The following is an 18,130-nucleotide window of genomic DNA, read 5'->3' on the forward strand; positions in this document are numbered from 1 at the left end:
ATTTAAAACACACAATTCAACAAAAAGGTTAGGGGCCAATTTGAATTGTTTTAAAAAAATGAAAGGTGAAACATTTACCCTATAAATAAATGATATGTAGAATTCAAGGGAAAATAAAATAAAAGCAAATGTCCATGTGGAATGTCTAAATGAATTAAGCAAAGTGCTTTTCAGTTTCACTTTGTGGTGATGTATTTATCATCTGTTAATTCTCGTGTTCACATAGTGCACTCTTTATTTTATTTTTTCTGAGGATTATTAAAATGGTTTGGAAACTATATAAGCAGGAAGTATCTTTGTAATGACACAACTAGCTTAACACAGAGAGAATGACAATGGATGTTATGCTTATTTTAGTCTGAAACTATCCAAAATCACTCAATACAAAACAGGTTGCTGATCCTTGCCCAGTGTCTATAAGACAACAGTCATATTCATGAGGCCTTGACTATGTCAGTCTTATGCTCAACCCTTCAAATAAAGTTTTACCGTTTTGTCATATCAGAACATTCCTTCTGACTCTACCTTGGTGCTGAACTGTATTTGTCAGTAAGTGTATTTACATGGTTTACCTTTTCTAGTGCACAAGTCATGATTCCATAAGATTGAGGAAATTTGAGTCCCCTCTTTATGACAGATATCCTTCCATTATTCACCTTCAATCAGTGCTCTGTTCAATATTTTCAGTATTGGGATAGAGGTAAGTGACGTACATGAAGAGGCAACAGTAAAGTGTCATTGTTCATTAGCTCAAGTTGAAAGGGAAAAAAACCCCAGACAGCCTTGCTTGATTAAGTTCCACTCAAAAAACTCAAGTTTAACTTAAAATGAAGTGCTCTCTGGTCAGTCAAGGCTGAAGGAGATTTGAGGTTTTCACTGTTTCACTTGATTTGACTTGGAATCATTTAACAAATGCTGGCAGATTTATTGGTCAACAAAGTAGTTTTTTATGTTACCATCCATTTTTGTTCAAACAAGATGCTGGTATGCTAGCATTAGCTGTTATTTTGTGACAGGAAAGGACAAAATCTGCAGCCATTAATGCTTAAAGAACTGGTCCATAGTGGCTTTCCCACTGAGAGTGACAAAGTGACAGGTGTGTACAATAAATCTATCCCCAGCTTCTACTAGTTAGCTTAGCAGCCTAATTAGAGAGTTGTTGTAACATTGCATGTGACCGCAGTAAGCCATTTTTACATTCAAGGATGGCATAAACAATGTGCATTATGTTAAATAGAAACTTATTTTAGATTGAGTTTTAGAAAAAATCATCTGTTGACTGCCAGATGTACAAATTACAAATTACACTCCACTGAGCTTTTATGGGTGTATGTTTGATGCCCTCCTCACCCCCACACCCCTAAGGTTTTGCTTGCAGTAATACGGGTGTTTTTTCAGTCTATTGTGGTAAAGATAGAACTCCCCATGAAGAAGAAAATTTGAAAAATAAATAAATAAAAACAATGTTCTTTTTATTGTAAATATATGAATATGATCGATAATGAAAAGTGACAAAAAAATCTACTTAAAGATGCCTTTTGATGTGTAAATTAGATGGAATATCAGTACAGTAGTCGGATGTTCAAAGGACTTTTAAAAGATCCCTGTTTCAGCTAAACATGAATATGAGAGGTGAACTAAGAGTGTAGTGTCCTTCAAAATGTTTGAACTCAATAAGGATGATTAGTCAAACAGAAATAGCCATAAAAAATGTTGTGAGATCAGATCGCAGGAGGGATAACCAGACATCTCCTCTCCTCAACGGCATCTTGTGGAGATTCCAAGGTTTTCTTTGCCAGATGATATACTTTAGTCCCACCAGCAAGCTTCCAGTCTTCCTTAAGGTCTTCTTCCAGTGAAACATGCCTGGAAAAGCTTCATCTTAATAGGGAAGCGACCAGGAGGCATCTTCATCAGATTTTAGGATCATGTCAACTGACCACCATCAGAAGTGGAAAAGCAGCAGCTCTACATTCAACAACCCTGAGGAGACAGACAGAACTCCTCACCTTTTCTCTAAGGGAGAACAGTAAAGCCAAGCTTTGCTTTTTAAACTGGGCTCTTCATTATCGCACATGAAGCACTAATCCATCTGTTCATCTCTCATTACATCCTACCATCATTTGTGAACAAGACCCCAAAAAACTTAGGGGTGCATTCACACCAGCCCCATTTAGTCTGTTTTTATCAAACTCTAGTTCATTTGCCTAGAAAGTGGGGTTTGTTTGGAAAGATATAAATGCGCAATCAAACTCTGATGTGGTTCAACTGCAGATGTGACTGCTCCAAAAGAAGGAAGCAGACTATAGGACAGGGCATTCTGGGTAAATACGACCAGAACAAGAGTGAGTCTAGATTTGAGGGAGAAATGGTTTGTGGTCTTTAGGGAAAGACAAAAGAGAAATCCTACAACCACTAAGCGCTGATCCCACTCCATTTTTGTTTACATTCTGCAAAGAAGGAAGTTGCTCTCGGAGTCAAGTTGCTCAAAGGATTTGTTTGGATTGACACAGTCTGAAAGAGAACAACAGCAGCTTTAGTCCCCAATTAAACAGTCTACCAGACTATCTGAACAGGCAAAGACTTACACCCCAACTCAGAGGGAGAAGTCCAACTTTTTCCTTGGCCTCAGACTTTGAAGCAAGTTGAAGGTGTTGACCTGAAGAAGCCAACATAAAGACACAAAACTGAAGCTTCTTAAGCTCAGAGGCACTGAGAGAAGCTTCATCATTTGGAGACTGATGTGAATGGAGCTGCTGCACCTCTGCACTGAAAGAAGTTGAAGAGACTCAAGTGGTTTGGAAAGATACCTCCTAGCAGCCTCGCTTTGAAGGTGTGCTGAGCATTCCCAATGGAAGGAGAACCAGAGGGAATATTTACACACCTTCTGACATAAGTCAACCAATGATTATAGGGATTTCTGGGTTTCCCTCCTGGCTGTTATTTTAGCAATCTGGAATATGATGGTGAAATGGGATTAATCTAAACTGATCCTAAATTCTTGACAGATGTTTTGGCTATAATTGGACTGAAATTTCCATAGACATCTAAAGAGAATTTTAGACATCTAAGAGAATAAATTTAGTAGAGAATGGTGAGAATAAGTTGGCATCACAAAACCTTATGAAACTACGATTCTTCATCAGTAACTGTATTACTTTCTCTCTCCTTTTCAAACAATTCAATAATTGTTTGATTCAATTCAATAATTGTTTGATTCAATTCAATAATTGTTTGAAAATGAACCATCTTGTTATCAAGGCAGAGTCAGTGCCAAATTAAGACATTAGCATGGCAACATTCCTTTGGAAGAATATGCAATAGATTAACACAAAGAAGCACATAAAGGTAGGTTCTGTTTATTAAAGAAAATAATTGATTATGGCCCAGTCTTGGACAAAAACATGTGTTTCCAAAGGTTCCACTGAAACTTCAGGAGTCAAAGTAAATTTATTTGAAGAGAAGTTCTGCAAAGTTCTTATCAGTAAGAGTCAGTGACTTACGATCAGCAGAGGCAGATCTCAACAATAAGAGGAAATCAATAAGCCATAAATGTGCATTGATGAGGCAGAAAGTACCATGTTGACCAGTGTTGAGTCCAATTTACACAATGGCCAACAGGTGCTCTTCTTCACTGAAAAGACTGAAAATTGTTCACTTTAGCAGGCTGTTTTAATGTAAAATCAACTTCACAAGAGATATCTGAGATTGGTTTATGGCTAGAGATATTAGTAAATTAAAATTTCTCTAGTTGTATTTCTACTAGGTAAAATAGCCATCTTGTCTAGTAACTTTCATTACAATTTTCTTGAATTGTAATTACGGATGTGTGTGTTACGGATGATGACAAATCTGGCAACATCATTTGAGATACCTTGAAAGGTATAATGATCCGCCGAAATGTAACTAAAGACGTCTTGAATTCTTCTCCATCCATCCATTTTCTAACACCCTTGTCCCTGGTGCGGGTTGCTGGTGCCCAACTCCAGCTAACGTTCTGAGCGAGAGGCGGGGTCACCCTGGACAGGTCGCCAGTCTGTCGCAGGGCAACACAGAGACAGACAGGACACACAACCATGCATGCATGCACACACACACACACACACACACACACACACGCACACACACACACACGCACATGCACACACCCACGCACACACGCAAACACACAAACACACACACGCACACACACACACACTCACACTTAGGGAGGATTTAGAGAAACCAATTAACCTGACAGTCATGTTTTTGGACTGTGGGAGGAAGCTGGAGTACCCAGAGAGAACCCACCATGCACAGGGATGGTGTCCAGGGTGCACCCTGGACCATCATGTTTTAGTGTTAAAGTCCACTAAAACATGATCTGCACTCCAAGGATATCTTTACTTTTACAGTAACTTCTCAGTGATTAACATCTTTTTACTGCAGGAAATGGAAGTTTTATTAATAATAATGCATTTGCAGAACTGCTCTTCAAAAAATCCAGATGAACCCTTTGATGTTTGGTGGAGCTTTGCCTCATCTGGACACTGAAGCCACAGCCTTTGCTCAGTGGGATGTCCCTGTTTTCCAGAGGCCACAGTTTATATGTTAAATTATGCATAACATACACTACAGGCTCACTGGAGCTCTCAGTTTTATCATTTTATTGGGCCTTCCTCCTATCTAGATCTGGAAGATGAACATCATGTAGGAATAGTTTCACAGTGGGGAACAATAAATTCACATTTTTTCTTTCAAATTCTGTGAAAAAAACTTTTTGTATGTTGCAAAAATATCATTTAGTGGCCTAGTTTTTATAATCCAACCAATTTAGCTAATCTAAATTTTATTTCATATCTGTAGCTCAGACATAGGAGTGATAACAGTCAATCAGTCAGCAAGAAAGCCGGATGGAGCAGAAGAGTTTCTTTCCCATTTCAAGATGGATCGGTTCACTATTCTAAGTTTCTTCAATGCTTTTATTTGGATCCTTTCAATATTCTTTTGTAATAGTGACTTTTTAACCCTCACCTCATATTTTAAACAGGGAATGCATTACAGAATTAACATTACCGCAACTCTCTAAGATCGGCAAATCTAAAATGCTAAATATCCTAGTTAAAAAAGTAAAAATGTATTTAAAAAAGGATAGAAAGCGACAAACAAACAAACAGAAGTACGATAATAAAACCCAAAAAAATTGTAAAATAATTAAGCCAGGAAGATTGTGATCTCTCATTATTTTGCAACAGAACCATGCAAAGGAGCCAGGTAGGTTTCTCAGTTCCTCTGCTGATGTGTGGCTGTATAACAGCGCCATTCAAGCCATGCCGATTTCCCAAGACCACAGGAAGCTCTAATTAACTGGTGAGAAAGGTAGACTGCATCATGTTTTATTGTGGTGTGCAGCACTGAGCCGGAAGTTAGACTAACAAATATTCTCCATGTTCATCTCTGGACTTTTCATTTGTTACTGTTAGTAGAAACAAGAATCAAAAAAAGATGTTTGGAGTTGGGGTGTAATGGAGGCAATGATATGCATTACATTAAGACAGTTTCTTTACATTTTTGGAGAGGAATGTATCTGAAAAAGGAATGCAATGCTGTATTTAGACTGCTAACATTGTAAAAAAGCTTTGAAATTAGTAATTAAATAACCCTCTACTATTTATACATTCAGGCACTGAAAAATCACATGTAACTAAAAAAGATAGTTGCTCTCTTTTTTTTCTTCCTTGGTAAGAACAAGGAAGCTGATACCTTGAAGTTGGCAAACGAGTACATTTCCCCTACCTTGGAGTAAATGCCATGTCCATCCTCTTTTCATGCGACCATTTCTCCTCCTCATGAAGTGCATTTTCAGACACTGACCTGAAGTCAGAGCTTTCGTGGTTTCTCCTAAAGCTTTCACCCTAAGCTGTGAGAAAGAATCCATGACGCTTGTCTTTTTGTGAAGGAAATCAAATGGTTTATCTGGATCCTCTCCTTGGACAAACAGAGAAACGGACAGATGGGTGGACAGATGTCCTCCGTGGCCCCAGAGGGCCAGCAGGTGACCCGAGGACCTCTGCTCCACAGACCAACATCCCCCCCACCCCGTGTGGTTAAGGACTCTCCGGTGTGATAGCCAGCTCTCACTCCAGCGACCCTGAACTCAGTCATTTTTTTTAACTATACAAGGGCTTTTACAAAAAAGCTAACAGGAACAGCCATACAATGGCTAAAACATAAACCATACCTCTACTTTATCGCTGTCATTTTTTGACTTTTTTTTTTCTCTTTGACCTTTTTGGATGCATTTTGTGTTTTCCCCGTTATTTGTCTGCCTTTTCTTGTTCTTTTTGAGTAGCTCTAATCCAGAACTCTGTGTGCTGAGAGGCTCAGTCGCAGAGAAACTGGACTTTGGAGGTTTTGGATTCTTTTTTTTCTTCTTTTTTTGGGTTGACGTGGGAGAATGGAAAAAAGGCAGAGACTGGGCGAGAGAGAGAGAAAAAGAGAGAGAAGGAAAGCGAGAGAGAGAGAGATAGATTGAGAGAGACAGAGACAGAGAGAAAGAGGAAGAGAGAGAATAGAGGTGAGAATAAGGTCACGGGGTCAAGATATGGTTCATTATTAGTCCAGACATGGACTCGCAGTGGATGCAGGGACGGCTTTGGATCGGACAGGATGTGGTGAGGGGGGTGTTTGGAAAAAAGGTGCTGTCTGATAGGGGGCACTAACACAGGGTTCCTCAAGGTTATCCACTGTCAGAAGATGTGTGTGGTGCTGTGGAGGGAGAGCGCCGCCTACGGGTGGTGGAAGTCCAAGATCTGTCTGAGCGTTCAGAGCGCTCCGACGCTAGCGAGGCAGGTCGAAAGCGGTGAACGAAGCCGTCCAGGAAGTCCTGCTGCTGCTGGGTTATGGCTTGGGAGATGAGGCAGGGCAGTGCCTGCAAGCTGCCCGCCACCGAGTCCAGCTTGTCCTCCAGTGTCCCGATCCGCTTGTCCAGCTCCTCGCTGCGCTCCTGCAGCTCCGACACCAGGTCATACATCACATTCTGGGTCTGACCAGGGAGACAAAGGAAATGTGTTTCAGGGCGAACAGGAAGAAGGAGAAAGAATTGTTTCGCAATTCAAAATCCAGAAAACCATTGGACATGAACTAATATTAAAAACTGAAGCATGAAAAAAAGCTTCATGTTCATCATAAAATTCAACACTCAGCTAAGTTCATTACTCAGTAAAAACAAAAGTATCAGGAAGCTAAAAGAACTGGAGCCACGCAGTTTCAGCATGTCAGCATAGATTATATCATCTCATACATTTAACAACCAGCCTCTTCAGTACATTTATAGCCAGATAAGGCTTTTAATACCTTATGCATTTGATTGAGGAGATCCATTTATGTAATTAAAATGGTTTCTATTATAAAGGCACTTATTGTTCTGCAAAGCCAGCAGCGGGACCAATGTTACAGAATGAGCATCTGCAACAGTTGAAATGTCAAAAGAATTTGCTGTTACAGTTGTAATGTTATGTGCATCATAAAATTACACCTAATTACACTTTTAAACTTCAAGGGGTAAATACGGTCAAGGCTAAAATGATTCCTACCTCTGGCAGATTCAGAGATTCAACCAATAAGTTTGTTTCTGACAGGAAATCAGACATACATCTTTCAAAAGATAATAAAACAACAAAGTATCCCTTTAATCTACTTTGTATTAATAAATAGCATGTGTCAAAATATTTATGCTCTTCCTATAAGCAATGGAAAAACTATTAGCCAAATATTTCGACTTTCAAATACTTCCAACAAACAAACCCGAAGCTGCTGAGATGCGGCTTGTTTGTTTGTCTTGCTCGTAAAGTTACACATTCAAAAATTAACAGCAATAATTTATGTTTATTAGCTTCTCATAAGTGAAACAAGAGAATCAGATTTTCTCCCATGTTGTTCAAACCATTCATTAATTTACAAATTAAATACGTAATTTAGCTTCAAACTAAATATGCTAACTAAAATTGAGCATAAAACCAAATATTTTGCTTGAAACTAAATACTTTTATACAAAATAACACATACAACATTTTAGTTGTACATGTTATAGAACAGGGTGAGCTGTGTTAGCAATAATACCGACGTTTACCAATTGATCCATAGCAACAGTCACTATCTGAAGCTATATATTTAGCTCCTGGCTTAATATTTAGTGCGGAACTCTCACCTGGAATTTGAAACTAACTAGAAAGTTAGTTTTTCTAGTTTTCTACCTTTTTTTAGTTTTCCCTGTAAAAGAATAAATTAAAATTTTACATCTATGTGAATCAAGTTTTGTTAATGTCTAATGTCTGTAGCTAGCTAATGTTTACAACAGCTATATCATTATTTAATACTGATCCACTGGAAATGCTCTGGAGGCATATTGACTCTGACATTAAATATTATTTGGAAGTTAATTACAATTAAATTTCCAACCAGGGCATTTTAAGTCTTCATTTAAAGAACAATTTTCAGATTATTTTATTTAAATACTATATCTGTAATATTTTAATTTATGAAAATGTTACAGAGAGATAATAATGTATAATATTATGACATATTTACCGATTTGGAAGATGTTATTAGGTGGACTCAATAAATAAAACTGTTTTGTTTTATTGTCTCTTTTGAATTATCTGCCATTAGCCTCTCAATGGAAACATTTTCCCGCCAGATCTAAGAAACAAATTGAGAAGCAGAATCCTGTTAATATTAAAAACTCATTTTAACGAGACCCTAAACTCACTAAAATAAGAACGTTTTCTTGTTTAATGACATATAAATGTTCCTCTGACAGATTGCAAATTCTTAAAAAGTAATAAATGAGGTCCTGCTGCCTACCTTCTCCGTCCGTTTCCTCTAGATGACATTGAAACATTAAGTTCTACAGTTACGATCTCTCGCTTAAACAAGAACATATTTTCATTTTGATGAGATTTAAAACTCATTATAATGCCGTTAAAGTAATTAGAACAATTCTAGTATCTGGTTAAAATGACTTTTGTCTCGTTATAACAAGATACAACTCCTGAATTTATTTCTTTACGCTGGCAGTTCAATATTTCAGTACTCCAAGAAGTTAAATGTATCATGGCTACAGCCATTACCCTGCCAGCTCTCCAAAGTGAAGAACAGAATACAGTTAAACCCCAAATTATTACTATACCTGGCAGATTGGCAGATTTAGATTTTTAAAAAGTCTTTTTCATTTAACCAGGAAGCTCGTTTCTCATAGGAAAGGACGCAAACAAGTGTTTGAGGTTGGAATATCTCCTTGCCATCACCCTAATTGTTAACCTCCTCCACAGATTCTCAGTCATATTCAAGCCAGGACTTTGGCTGAGCGCCTACAAAATGCTAAAGGCCCGACATACTTCATCTGAAGTGCCGAAATCATCTCTCATTGATGCAGACACGTGATAAAAATCGCTTCATTTTGTTTGCAGAGAGGCCGAACTCGACACCAGAACCTGGTCCAACAACGTCGGCAAAGCTCTGTGTGAGGGGCTGTGTGATTGGTTAGAAGTTTGTTAGTGTATTTTATGCAAAAATACGCTCAGACATCAATGCTGACGTTTCTCTTCAGACATGGATACTTTTGAGGAACACTTATCTGATACAGTGAGGAATTATGTACATTTGTACTATTCCTCACTAAAAACTATGATAAAATAAGACTGGCAAACGGTTAATAATTCCTGCATGGAAATTGTAACATTGTTGTTCTGCCTAGGGAAGACCAAGGCGCTCCTTCCATGACCATTTCATGATAACAAAATGGAAGGAGTATGAAGAAGGGTGAACCGAGGCGGTTTGAGGCGTGACGTATGCTGAAGCGGGAGGGGCTTCTAACTGGCGATCTGCACCGTTGTATGAAAGTTGTGTGTGAATACGAACGTCCTGAAACCATGTGACTCCATGTCGACTGTTGGACTTTTTTCATCCGGGTCAATCAGTGAAAAGAAGGAGTTGTGAAAAATGACATTGGGTTTTGGGCTGTTTTTGAATTCTAGTCTGCCTTTATAGGGTTGTAGCTTATCAATGGCAGTTTACATCGGCCATGTTTCCAAAACATTGAGCAATTAGTCAGAGCAAGTCAGGCCAAGAGGAATGTTAAAGTAATTTTATTGCTGGAAGTGGAGGATGGTTGTTTACAGTGCATGCAAGCTTCACAGGGCAGCTTCCTTCACGGTCAAGACGGCGCATTACTTATGTCATGGCCAAATGTTAGCAACTGAGTAAAATCAGATCCAATCATTTAAAACTTCAACAGAGTCCATGCTTCCAGCAAGCAATCGTTTATCAGCAGCCAAGAGTTCACAGCTTCTGTACAAAGCAAGACATTAGTTTTTAACAGGTTAACTCGATCCTATGACATATGCGTAAATTTCTTCATTTATCTTCTTTACAATTCTCTTTGACACCTAAGCACCTTTTTACACTCTCTAGTTTCTGTCTTACAGCCTTTTTCTCTTGTTTATCTCATCTTAACTTCACCTTCCAAACACTTTTCTGTAACTTTGCATCTTTCTGAATATAAAATTTAGATTTTTTTTTTTAAATTATGGTTCAGAAATTACCAGTGTCAGTAAATAAGCCTTTTTTGGCACATATAGTTTTATCCAAATCAGCTTTGCGTTAAGATTTTAGCAGCTTAGTATAGAAAGTTTTGTTTTGTAAAGTGAAGAAGGCTTACCTTTGCAAGGTCCACCAAGGTGTTGGCCTGATCATTGAGTTTTCTCTGCTCCATCTTCACGCTGCGCAGTCTAGGTGGGGGCAAGGGGGGATGTTAACAGGAGAAAGATAGAAGGCAAAGTAGAGAAAGACGGATGCAATGATAAATGTGGAGAAAAGAGAGCAAGAAGGAGAGGATATGTGGTTTTCAAGAATAAAAAGGGGGAAAGAAAGGCAAGTAAAGAAGAAAGAAAGAGGAGGAAAATACATTTTATTAGCAGTGTTCTCATATCAATCAAGCTCAAATAAAACACATGCATTGTAAAAATATCTTTGAAATCAGTACATACATATACTTTGCAAAACTGTATATGTATATATAGAATACAAGGAGATGTGCATAAAAGCAAGCATACTTGGTTGTAGTAAATACATTGCAAACCAAAACATGCAGAAGTACAGAAGCATACTACACTCATTTTCAGTGATTTTAAAGACTTGTGTGTTTTTTTAAAACATTTTGAAGCAGCAGGGAGCAGCAGGTGTTACTGACGTGAAGGAAGGTGATTCTTAGTTACTGTCTTGTTGCAGGTAGGGGTGGGCGATGGGGCAGCCTTCTAGCTACTTTTTAGGAGAGGTGTTTTGAGTATAGCAATGTTAAAGCCTCACAGAACACACAAGGTTTCTTTGGTAAATAATCAGTAACTTGGTGTTAAAATTCTACTGCGTTTTCATTACATTCCCTGGTGGATTTATGTAAGAATATGAATGAAAATGCAAAACATCTTTGGCCCTCTTTTTTGGCAGCAAAAACTTGGCAGCCAGCTTACAACAGTTAAAATGATAAATCAAATCACCCTAAACAGACTTCACTGCTTGAACTTCTCCATTACTTCTCTTACAGCTGCACTGAATATGCGACTGATAGAAACCTGACAGAGAGGTACCAGTCAAAAAAGAAAAGTTTACTTTATTTGCAGGATAACTCTGGATGGTAGGAACTTACATCAATAAAATGACAAAATGTTCCAGAAGGGTTGCATAGCAACTTATTGTTTATCTTATCATTTCTCTACCATTATACTGCAGAGAATAAGGTCTGTGTACCAACCGTTATGTCATAGAGGATCCTGTGACTCTGAAATCTACAAACTAATATAATTAGATTTTCAGGACAAGGTTGGGGCCAAAATTAACTGTATACATAAGAATATAAGAATTGTCCTACAGTCCAAACAGCTCAAATAGAAAATTAAACAAACTAACTCAACATTTATGCTTAGTTCAAGTTTTTATGCTGATTGTTGTCCCAGTTTTCTCCTTCCATCAATCTTAAAGACGCCCCGATCATCAGGATGGCTCTTTGGATAACCTTAAGATGTGTTAAGAGTGATCTGGTCCTCTCAGAAGGACATGTTGGATTGTCTTGGCCCGATATCGTAGCATGGGTGGTGTTCCCTGACAACAAATGAGAACGCAGACTGTTGAATGTGACGTGTAGCCAATCAGAAAGCAAGGTAATATAAAGCATGGAGGGGAATCTAACATACACAGAAAACAAAACAATTTGCCTTGAAGCACCAGAAAGTCCTGTGGATGCTGGAGGCAGCTTTCTATTGTTTTTTTCTCTATCAGTTATTTCCCACAAACTATTGCCACTGCTTCTGTTCAGTCAGCCGTGTTTATTTACTCTGGACTCTTGCTTGGTTTTGTGAGATTTCACATGACATCTGAATGTTGGTGAGTGAAATCGATTTGTGTGTGATGTGTTGCTCCTGTTATGTGACTGAACACAACACACTGCATGACCAAAACTGTTATACCTAAAACATTTTCATCGTCGTTTGTGAGGTCTCAGGTTTGGAAAATCGGTGGACAGTATTAACATCTTCGAGAGTGAGCCAGGCATTAGCAATATGGAAAAAAACTTAGACTTGCCAAAGGAATGGCAATTATTGCATCATTAATAATTTTCATTCAAATTGTTTCATGATGACAATTGCAATTGTATAGACCATGTTAAACTAACCCTAATAACGTTTGCAAACCCAAAACTAACACTTCGGTAACCATAGCCCCAGCTTGTTTCAGAAGAGTGTCAGTCAATATTAATATATTTGAAACAATGACTAAGTGCAGTTTTATTGTTTTGCAATGAGGATTTGCTTTTCTGTCTATTTAGTTCCTGTGTCGTCTTCTTTGCCCCTGATTGCTCCCAGCTGTGTCTCATGTTCCCTGATTACCCCTTGTGTATTTAATCCCACCTGCTCCTGGTCAGATCCTTGTCGTGTCGTGTGTCTAACGTCCTGCCTTTGTTGTCTAGTAACTACCAGTGTTACCAGTGTCTGCATTTCCTTGTCTCATTGCTCACCTGTGCTGCCTGGATTTCTGTGTTGTTGATTAAAACCACCATTCTCACCATAACCTGGGTGCAGCCGCGTCCATCCCCACCACCAACACCATACAATTCATAACAACCGGTGGTAATTTGAAAAATCTATGTTGCCCATCCCAAGTTTCCTACACACACATCAACTAGAAAAGCTGGAAACAGTGATGTCCTGAACAACTACTGTCGACAAGAAAGAGCTAACCTGTTTACGCCCAAAGGTCAATGTGAGCCAAAAATTACTTTGGTAATGTCTTGATGGCTGTCAGATTTTTCTCTGAAGGAAACGATACAGCTTTGGTTTGGTCTTGGGGAACAAAAAGGATCCAAATGCATTCAGTGAGGTTCTTGATGCTTCCTCTAGCTAACTCCTTAATTATGTCCTGCTTTGTTTAATTCATTCATATCGTGGTCGCATTAATATTTTAAAAGGCATCTGACATTCTTGGACACTGCAACTAAACTATGCTTCATATTATAGGTAGTTGGTATGGATGTTGAGGGTGTAAGTAGAAACACCATGGTGGTTCGGCAGGTTCGCTGGTTTCTTTCTCCTGCTTTGGGTCAGATTCTGGCTCCGACATGTTGGATAGAAAGTCTACCATTGTTGTCATCTTTAATAAAAAGTTTCTCTGCTAGTAGATAACTGTATCATTACTATCAAACTACAAACTGGCCGAACAGGGTGGAGTGGAATGTTGTGCGACCTAGAGGGGCATAAAATGTCTTATTCACATTTTTATAAAATGCATCAAAATGGGTTGCTCTAAAATGTGCCAGAGGAAAAGTAAGACAGGGTCTGTGGAATTCAGACCAGAGCATTGCAGTTCTTCTTCATATAGACCATAAGTGAATGATTTACATGTGAAAAGGAAAGATTTAAAAGCTAGATATATCCACTTTAAAACACCACACAGGAGACTATACCACAGAAGTTCCAGGAAAAAAAACTCTACATAAGTCAACAAGTTACAGTATGAAGAATTGCAGAGCCCTGAACATTATCATTGGTTTAGGTGGTAAATATAGAATTACAACACAAGTGCAGTAGGAAAGAATATGTATCTATGAACGACAAGTAGATTATGGAGCACCTAACTTAACAGAAACATCAAATATTCTGCTAAAGGGAAAATGTAATCATATTTTAGAGTCAGAAAGGCAGAAATTGAAAAATTTTAAATATCAATAAATTACAATAGACTTTTCCAATCCTGTTCAATTGAATAACCATTTATTACAATTTTGTGACTCGTATACACTTTTTTCCACATTAACGAAGAGTTAGTGTTAGGCTTAGAGTCCAAAGAATCACACAGTTAGACTGAAAGTATATTTAGATTTTGATTTTATCAAAATAAAATAGATGTCATGATTTTTAGCCAAATCACCCACCCCTAGTTTTAAGTGAGAAAGGAATCTGAGTACTGAACTGGTCAAATGTTTTCCCAGAAGAATGCAATATGCTTCCATAGAGAAACCTTTAAATCCAGTTTGAAATAAAAAACAAAAGCATTCTTATCCGTTTTCATCCAAAAGTAAAACATGAACAAAAGGAAAAAGATGGCATGCCCTTAGTCAGTGCTGCAGGCAGCTCAGGTGTAGGCTCTCATGTATTCACACTGGTCACTCAGAAAGCGTGCCGTAGCCATGACTGATATTTGTGCACAATGAGCGTGAGCTGCAGTCGTTTATTCTGTGTTTGTGTGTATGTTCACAAGCTGATGTGTGTGAACGCGATGCCACAGATAAAAGATGGAGTTAACCAGAAACAAACGGCCTGTTGACGCTGCGGAAAATGCAGCAACACAGACATTCTGAATATGCTGCAATGAGACACCTGACTTGTTTTGTGATGTCTTCCATTCTGTGGCTTTATGTCACTAATTAGATACATTATGACACTGTGGAGTCTGGGAAATTTGGATTAAAAAATGTACTAGTCTGTTTGTTGTGACATCACGCAGCCATCATCTGTATGTATGAGAGGACAAATTTCCCTGTTTGGCAAATTATGAGACAGAAAGCTATTCAAGGTCATTTATTCATTCAGTATATTGGAGCAGAGAGAGAGAGAGAGAGAGAGAGAGAGAGAGAGAGAGACTCCATCTCAATGGGACACAGCCTCATTATTGTGATTATTTAGATGTCATCGTTTCTCCTGGCTTTCAAAGCAAAAAGACCAGGCATCACCTGATTAATTAATTGATTAAGGTATAGATTACAGTAGTCATGGTTTCAAAACTGCCAAGATCTTTGAGTTTTAAATTCCTTTGGAGACTCAAGGAACAGTTCTGCATTGTCAATAATGTCTAGTTAATACGGCAAGATTTTTATGCCAATTTTCTCCTTCTGACAATCTTAAAGACGCCCTGCTTATCAGGACGGCTCTTAAGATAATCTTAAGCGAGATTTCTGCTGTGTGTGTTAAGAGTAATCTGGTCCTCTCAGAAGTACGTCGGGACCACAGTTATCTAAAATCAGGAATAATCAATCTGTTGGATTGTCTTGGAACGATATGGCAGCGTGTGTGGTGTTCCCTGACAACAAATAAATACACAGCCTGCTGAATGTGATGTGTAGTCAATCAGAAACGAGGTAACAGAAACACAAAGGGGAATCCAAGATACACAGAAGACAAAGTAACCAGAAAGTCAGGTGGACGTCTCAGACGGTTTTATTGCTTTTTTCTCTGTTAAATATATTTCACAAATTATCGCCGTTGCTTCTTCTTAGTCGGCCATATTTGTTTACTCTGAACTCATATTTGGTCTTTGTGAGATTTCCCGTCTGACATCTGAATGTTACTGATACATACACCGTGTCACTAAACCTGTAGCTAAGATATTTTGTCACCATGTGTGGCCAGTCAGGGCTTGAAAAGCGGCCGACGATTTTAAAATCTCGTGTGTGAACCTGAGATTTAGCTGTCTAAACATAAAGACATTCTCCTAAGTGTTTTTCTTTGCAAAAAGTCTTCAGCAACATTTCTGTCTTTGAAACCCAAGAACATTCATGGGTTTGATAAATGAGAAGATTTACCAATTTGTTTGTAAGAGAGCGACACTTTAAAACACATGCTGGCACCAAACTATGCAAGTTAGCATGCTTGTTGAATAAAGATCGTCACTTGATCTGACGGTCTGCCAAAATTCTACAAGCTAGCACGTTTTTTCTTCTTGTGAGCAGATTGCAAACTCACTATTAGAGCAACAAACATCTCGTTCTAACGGCTGGCGGGCTCCATAGTGACTGACGTGTGTTCTGTCACTCCTTATAAATAAAAAAATAAAACATATCCAGCATATTCCAGTAACCCATAATGCTTGACGTTAAATGTGTGGATGACTTCCCACAAGGCATTTCTGCATGTAAAGAAATGTTCTTTTGTTGAGAAAATGTGAAAAACAACATGTTGGAAGGTTTTATCTTCGGTCAGAAGCTTCTTCAGATTTGCTGTAATACAGACTGCTGCAGGAGATATTTCCCGCCAACAACCACTACCTTCTACAACAACTCTTTGAAGAATTTTAACTAATAGGAGCTACGACAACACATAATTTCCTTTTGGGATCAATGCAGTATTTTAAATGGAACTGAACTGAATTTCCTCCGTGTGCTTGTTGTTGACAAAGTGAAAGCAGCTAACATGAAGGATTTTCTGGGGTCACTGAATGCAGATCTCTGATCAGAGGAACAATCCCATTTCACTTTGGATCTGTATTTAACTCACCGGCTGACGATACAAGCGTAGGCTTTAAAACATTTTTAATCTGTTCAGATTTAAGATAATTTATTCATTGAGAGTTATAATGGATTAAATTGTTTCATTGTTTGTTCTTGCTTTATCCAAGAGATCCAGGTGGTCTTTTATGATGTGGCAAAACTACAAAAAGCAAACAACCCCGTCCTCCTGGCCCCCCAAAGGATTTGTGCACATTTGCTATGGAAATGTAGCTCCTATGTAAGCGCCTGGATCTTCATTGTTTGTTATTAGATCCTTTTGTTACTCTGCTGGTTCCCAGTCTGATTTCTTCCTATGTTCCAAGATCTGAATTTGTTCTCTAAGTTATTTCATTTTATGAAAATATTCTGTTTCGATGCAGCCGTGCTTTGCATTTGGGTCCAATTCAAACACGACACTACTTTGCGTCCCCAGAATCAGAACCAAACATTGAGGAACAGCCTTCAGTTTTTATGCTCCACTAATCTGGAATAAACTGCTGAAGCTAAATTCCTTCAAATTACAGTTAAAACCTATTTTGTTCAGAGTTGTGCTTGTTTTATGTATCCATAATATTAACTGAAACATCATTCATTTTAGTCTATAGTCCAATTTTGCTATGTCACTGCAATGTATTGTTTTATCTTCTCGGCATGTGAAGCACTTTGACTTGAAAAGTGTTATACAAATAAACCTGCCTTGCCTAAAATAGTAACCTTTAAGCAGTTGTTAAATATTCTTTAAATTACACATACATTTCTGAATTAAAATGTATTTTATTGCTCTGATATAATATTCCAATCTTAAATTCATGTAAGATTAGTATTTAATAGTGTAACTTTTTTATTAATGTCCTATTATATTGATATATTATCTATTGATCTATTTCTATTATATTATATTATATTCTATTATATTTCTTTGTATAAAACTCAAGAAAGCTCTTAAATTTAAACGACCAACACTAGCAGAAACCTGCAAGCATCAAATTTTAGCAGCTTTGAAACCATAATATTTTTCGTCGTGGTTGTAACATAGTCAGTCTGATACCAGCATAACCAAGTCTAACATTGATTAGGATCTAAAACCAAGTAACATAAAGACTTTTACACACAGTTTGATTCTTGTGCTGTAAAATGTTTGCTTTGAGATTATTTTATAGAGGAAAAAGACAAAAACCAACAGCAAACAGTTCAGCTTTTTTATGTAACTACAATATGTTACACAGTTTGGATAAATGTCATCACAAAACCATTAAGAGTGTGGGATGAGTTCTGCTGATGACGATTAATATAGCCCTGGAAGTAGCTATATTAGTCATACTTGTGCGGTAGATGAGG

General features: G+C 37.9%; 1 protein-coding gene across 2 annotated transcripts in view; it reads right to left on the bottom strand.

Annotated features, from left to right (window-relative positions):
• Positions 1-5,275: 5,275 nt before the first annotated feature.
• kcnn1a (potassium intermediate/small conductance calcium-activated channel, subfamily N, member 1a) overlaps positions 5,276-18,130 on the bottom strand; it is an 88,555-nt gene continuing 75,700 nt past the window's right edge. For both annotated transcript variants that reach the window (XM_008433431.2, XM_017310177.1), the window contains 2 exons: positions 10,700-10,769; positions 5,276-7,024 (listed from right to left, as the gene is read on the bottom strand). In XM_008433431.2, coding sequence (XP_008431653.1) covers positions 6,719-7,024; positions 10,700-10,769 — 376 coding nt within the window. In that variant the 3' untranslated portion in view covers positions 5,276-6,718. The remainder of the gene's footprint in view (positions 7,025-10,699; positions 10,770-18,130) is intronic.

This window comes from Poecilia reticulata, linkage group LG17, assembly GCF_000633615.1.
Source record: "Poecilia reticulata strain Guanapo linkage group LG17, Guppy_female_1.0+MT, whole genome shotgun sequence".
NCBI classification, from domain to species: domain Eukaryota; kingdom Metazoa; phylum Chordata; class Actinopteri; order Cyprinodontiformes; family Poeciliidae; genus Poecilia; species Poecilia reticulata.